The sequence below is a fragment of the Anomaloglossus baeobatrachus genome, unplaced genomic scaffold (genome assembly GCF_048569485.1).
Source record: "Anomaloglossus baeobatrachus isolate aAnoBae1 unplaced genomic scaffold, aAnoBae1.hap1 Scaffold_154, whole genome shotgun sequence".
NCBI classification, from domain to species: domain Eukaryota; kingdom Metazoa; phylum Chordata; class Amphibia; order Anura; family Aromobatidae; genus Anomaloglossus; species Anomaloglossus baeobatrachus.
Window position 1 is genome coordinate 115,560 of NW_027441924.1, and position 5,865 is coordinate 121,424.

The 5,865-nt window shown below is 40.7% G+C and overlaps 1 protein-coding gene across 1 annotated transcript; it reads left to right on the forward strand.

Annotated features, from left to right (window-relative positions):
• The first annotated feature begins 218 nt into the window (after positions 1-218).
• Positions 219-5,644, forward strand: LOC142260655 (uncharacterized). Its single transcript, XM_075332042.1, has 4 exons — positions 219-675; positions 759-856; positions 1,054-1,144; positions 2,806-5,644. The coding sequence occupies exons 1-4, from the start codon at positions 543-545 to the stop codon at positions 4,104-4,106; spliced, it is 1,623 nt and encodes a 540-aa protein (XP_075188157.1). The 5' UTR covers positions 219-542; the 3' UTR covers positions 4,107-5,644.
• The last annotated feature ends 221 nt before the right edge of the window (positions 5,645-5,865 follow it).

Consider the following 5,865-nt stretch of genomic DNA (forward strand, 5'->3'; position numbering starts at 1 on the left):
TTCCCATTCAGGGCCTTATAATATCGGATCCTCTCAGTGGAGATCTTCTATATAAGAGAATTTTCCTGATTGCCCCGTGAAGGATGGATATGGACAGGGACAAGATGGCGGAGAGGATATTACACCTCACCCTAGAGATCCTCTTCCGGCTTACTGGAGAGGTGAGAGATTCTGATGACGTCACATTACATCATTCTTATCTATGGGAATAACAGATGGACAGAACTGGAGAGGTGAGGACTCTGGAAATGTCTGGAGTGAGATTTCTTACTGTGTCTCTCCATAACCAGGATTACACAGTAGTGAAGAAGACCTCTAGTGAGCGCTGTCAGGCCCCTGTGTCTGAGGGATGGGGAAGACCCCTGAGCCCAATCACGGGGCCTCCACCTCACCCCCCGATACATGAGGACATCAATGACCAGAAGATCCTAGAACTCACCTACAAGATGATTGAGCTGCTGACTGGAGAGGTGACACTGCTGGGAATGCCGGGACATTATACAGTAATGCTATGAAGGGATCGGGGGTGACGGTATCATTGTATGTGTCAGGTGCCTATAAGGTGTCAGGACGTCACCGTCTATTTCTCCATGGAGGAGTGGGAGTATTTAGAAGGACACAAAGATCTGTACAAGGACGTCATGATGGAGGATCCCCAGCCCCTCGCATCACCAGGTAATAGACAGAACAAAATACACACGGCCTATAATTATCTGTATGTAAGGAATGAATTCAGTCCCTATATGTGTCTCCTCCAGTTCTATCCAGTAAGAGGACAACACCAGAGAGAAGTCCCCGTCCTCTTCTCCCACAGGACTGTAAACAAGAAGACCCCGATGTTCCTCAGGATCATCAGGTAGATGGAGAGAAGGAGCCATGAAATCTCCCTATGATGTGTAGACGGCTGTGAAGGTCTTGTGCTCAGTCTTGTTTTATCCTCCAGTATTATATGGTTTATACTTGTGTAATGAGAGCGGTGGAGATGGCAGGATTAGAGCTGATCATAGATGTGACTTCTCCATCTGTCTGTGACTTTTACAATATTTGTTTCAGGGGGAAGATCTGCCCCATATTAATACTACAGAGACATATGTGAGGGGTGATGAGCGGAGTAAAGAGGAGGTTCCTACAGATAACCGCCCAGGTGAGTAGTGACCACTAAATGCAGAGAAGTCACAGATTCTTCTCCGTCACCGGCTGTGGCTGCTTTATCAGGGTTGTAGTCCGGCCATATCAAATGGTCACCATTCTTCTGCTAGACCACCACATGCTCCTCCACCCAAAACTGTCCCCATTATTTTGGGCATTGGACGTTCTTCTGTTGTAGTGAGATCTGTATCAGCCATATCTTACAGGTAGGATCCATCCTATCACCTGAAATTAGAAAACATTGACCCTTAGCTGCCCAGATCTCTAATCTGTAAAGCAAAATGACAGTGTACGTAGAATGTGCAGACAACTTAGAAAATCATGGGAAGAAGAATCTAATCTGTATGGTGGACCCCTAAGAGAAAACTGAGGGTAATGATGTTGCTGACCTCCTAGATTCTTAGTTTGGTGCCGTGTTCTCCCGTTGAATAAAGATTGATTGCTCTCAGTGGGAGAAACAAAATAATAATCTTGTAGTTGATGAAGAGACCTCAGTATCTGGAAAGCTTGCTTTGTAACATCATTTATTTTATTTTTGTTCTCCATTAATAAGCATCATAATAACAAAATTCTTATTGTTTCTCCCACTGAGAGCAATGACTGCATATTCCTAGAATCTCGGCCTCTTATTGATAGATCTTCCTTCTCTCCCTTCTGATGAATGTGCTGATAGGGGCGTTTATATCCAGAGTTCAGCACAGGGTAACTGTAACATATGAGGGAGGTTAGAATTACCCCACAGTGGGTACATGGAGGCCGGGCAGCCCACCCACAGGATTTCTAAAATTTAACACCTTCACCCCTGGGGAATTTTAGTTTTTCACCCTTTAACTTCCAAGAAGCATAGCTTTTTTATTTTTCCGTCAACATAGACATATCAGGGATTTTTTTTTTGCCTGAAGAGTTGTACTTTTGAACTACACTATTCATTTTATCAGATGGTGTACTGAAAAATGGGGAAAAAATTCCAAGTGCAGTGAAATTGCAAAAAAAAGTGCAATTACACGATTGTTTTTTATTTACCATGTTCATTATAAGTTCACATGTTCAGCCTCTAATGGTGAGAATAGGCCTGTGCTGAGAGGTAGCCACCAGATGCTATGCCAAAGAGTCTTTGTACTGTGTTGGCTGACCGCAGGGTTCTACGATTGGATACTGACAGTCACAGATGTGGTCGGGTGCAGACGGGATGGCTGGTGTAAGCAGGTGCAGCAGATATAGTATGCAGAGCTGGTATAGATAGATGCAGGAGGTATGGCAGACACAGCTGGTATAGATAGATGCAGCATCTAGAGTGGATGCTAGGAAACAAACACGTGTTAACACACACAGCATACGACTCAGCAAGCAGCACGGTAACTGACAACTATCAACGCATCTCTAAGGATAGACCACATTGCCCAAGCACGTCCCATAGGGGGAGGATGCCTTAAATACCTATTACCTCTTAACCATAGGTTGGGAGGAACTTCCGGGTTAGGTGCACGCTGGCCCTTTAAGAATATATGAGCGTGAGCTAAGCGCAGTCCTAGGAGACCTACCCTGGGAAAAGGTGCAGGACAGTGCGGGGACGCTGGTAACAGCATTACAACCTATTTTATAAAATATATCTTTAAATTTGTATATATTATTGAAGATAACTTTTATTCTTGACAGATGACTGTACCAGGAGATTAGAGGCACAACTGACATCTTCAATTTTTAAATCAGATGACCTTGATATCATACAAGATATAACTGAAGTGAATGACTCTATTCCAGATATATCATCTTCCCTTTACAGCAAAGATTTATTATCTGATTTTATTAAACAAGTCCTACCTTCTGATTCATCACAGACTATTAAGAAATATAAATGTCCCAAAAGCAGCATTAAAAATAAAAGTGCTCTTACAGCAAATAAGCCATTTTCAACTTCAGAATATCAAAAAATTAATAACAAAAATGACACAGAGGAGAAAAGAATTTCTTCAGAATCTGTTAGTTACCAGATAACTCACACAGGGGAAAAACCATTTGCATGTTTAGAATGTGGGAAATGTTTTGGCAATAAATCACATTTTGTTACACATCAGAGAACTCACACAGGGGAGAAACCATATTTATGTTCAGAATGTGGGAAATGTTTTGCACATAAAACAACTCTTGTTACACATCAGAGAACTCACACAGGGGAGAAGCCTTTTTCATGTTCAGAATGCAGGAAATGTTTTGCAGATCAATCATGTTTTGTTAAACATCAGAGAACTCACACAGGGGAGAAGCCTTTTTCATGTTCAGAATGTGGGAGAAGTTTTACCCAAACATCAAGCCTTGCAAGTCACCAAAGAATTCACACAGGGGAGAAGCCTTTTTCATGTTCAGAATGTGGGATATATTTTAACCTAAAATCAAAACTTCTTACACACCAGACAATTCACACAGGGGAGAAGCCTTTTCCATGTTCAGAATGTGGGAAATATTTTGCATATCAATCAGATCTTGTTAGACATCAGAAAGCTCACACAGGGGAGAAGCCTTTTTCATGTTCAGAATGTAGGAAATGTTTTGCAAATCAATCAGGTCTTGTTAGACATCAGAGAACTCACACAGGGGAGAAGCTTTTTTCATGTTCAGAATGTGGGAGATATTTTAACCGAAAATCAAATTTTCTTACACACCAGACAATTCACAAAGGGGAGAAGCCTTTTTCATGTTCAGAATGTGGGAAATGTTTTGCAAATCAATCAGGTCTTGTTAAACATCAGAGAACTCACACAGGGGAGAAGCCTTTTTCATGTTCAGAATGTGGGAAATGTTTTGCAGATCAATCAGCTTTTGTTAGACATCAGAGAACTCACACAGGGGAGAAGCCTTTTTCATGTTCAGAGTGTGGGAGACGTTTTACACAAACATCAAGTCTTGCAAGACACAAAAGAATTCACACAGGGGAGAAACCCTTGACATGGGTAGAATGAGGGAAATATTTTGCACACAAATGGATTCTTTTTAAACATCACAAATCTTAAAAGTGTAGAAGTCATTATCATACCTAGAAGGTCAGAACTGTTTTACTTGAAAATTATAATTTGTTGACCTCTAAGAACAATTCACATGGGTTACTTGAAGCCTTTTGAAGTAGAGGTAATTAAACATCTGATGCAATTTTTGACTTCCCCACTATCTCCTCTCCTTGGTATTGGTGGAAAAGGTGGGGTGAAGGGAATCACTCTTTTTTTTATTGGATATTTCTATTACATTCTTAGAAACCCGTATCCCTTATTTAAGCCTTGCTAATTGGGAAGAGAGTGGCATTTCTAAATTTGCAGCTATTTATAGAGAGTCTCAGTTAACGTCCTTTTCGGAGATGGTTGAGAAATTTTGATTACATTGAAGCTGTATTTATCAATACCTCCAAGTGAGACATCTTAGTACAGGACCTGATATTGGGTACAATTCACCTCCTCTCGATCTACATAGACTTTTTCAAAAGAGGAATATAATATTAAAGGGGTCTCAATGTTATATAGTTTTTTAAGCTCCCCATTGGAAGATCTGAAGTTGTCATACGTGATAAAATGGGAGCAAGAGCTGAAAACATTCTTCCCTCAACAATGGTGGGCCGCCTCGGAATAGACTTATAGGACCTCCGCTTGTATAAATCACCTAGAACAAATTATATAAATTCATACAAGGTGGTATCTGTTTTCACGCAAAATGGCTCTGATGATCCCTGATTACTCCCCATTCTGTTGGACAGCCTGTCTTCAGAAAGGCACGCTGGGGCATGTATGGTGGTCCTGTCCTAAAGTTATGGTATTTTGGGAGCAGGTGTTTGTTCTAATTTCATCTGTAACTGGTGTTCGTGTAATTATGGATGATCCACTGGCAATCCTGAATGTAGGACTTGATAACTTCCCCTAAAATGTGAAACCTGTTATTGCTGATATACTTACCTCGGCCAGACGATGTCAGGCTATAAAGTGGAAACTCCCTTCAGTTCCCTCGGTTGAGGAGCTTGTCAGGAAAATTAATCCTCATTTTCATTATGAGTTTACACTTGGCCATAATGTAGAGAGAAGAAAGCGAATTCCGAAAAATTGGGGAATTTTCATTACATACTATTTGTCCCACGGGATTTTGATGTATTTGTATTATTGACTCCTACCTATAGAATAGACCGAATTGGTGTCTTCCCCTTCCCCCTTTCTTTTTTTTCATCTTTTTTTTCTTTTCCTTTTTCCTTATTTTGCTTTGTGGTGGTTGTTAATATTATCGTAGTGTTACTTCGATTGTGATATGTATCGATTGTTTTGTGAAAAATTGAAATAAAATATATATTGGAAAAAAAATTCACATGTGGAGAAAATATAAATTTGACAAATTCAACAAGAAAACACAAACGTGACAGTAAAAGTAAACGAACGGAAAGCACGTTAGAAGTTACATTAGAATCATACATGCAGTTACTAATAGACGTCTGTTTTCTAAAAATTAAATAAAGCAATATTCCATGTGCATCGAACATTTCACAATGTTATATTTTTATTTTCCTATCGCCACGACAGCACCCACTTGAGAGAGGGGTCCGCCCCTTCAGGACGGGAAACCTACAGATAAAAAAGGGCGGTCCCTCTCCCTCATCAGTTGGTTTCCTGTTCTGATGGATCGGAACCTATAGGTACCTGGGCTCCAGTAGTGTACGTGCGGTGTCTGCGGGAATGGCAGAGCTCTGGG

Coding starts and splice junctions, on each gene's coding strand:
- LOC142260655 (XM_075332042.1), top strand. CDS start 543: ATGTGTCAGGTGCCTATAAGGTGTCAGGACGTCACCGTCTATTTCTCC. Junction 857..1,053: donor ATGTTCCTCAGGATCATCAG/GTAGATGGAGAG, acceptor TATTTGTTTCAG/GGGGAAGATCTGCCCCATAT. Junction 1,145..2,805: donor TCCTACAGATAACCGCCCAG/GTGAGTAGTGAC, acceptor TATTCTTGACAG/ATGACTGTACCAGGAGATTA.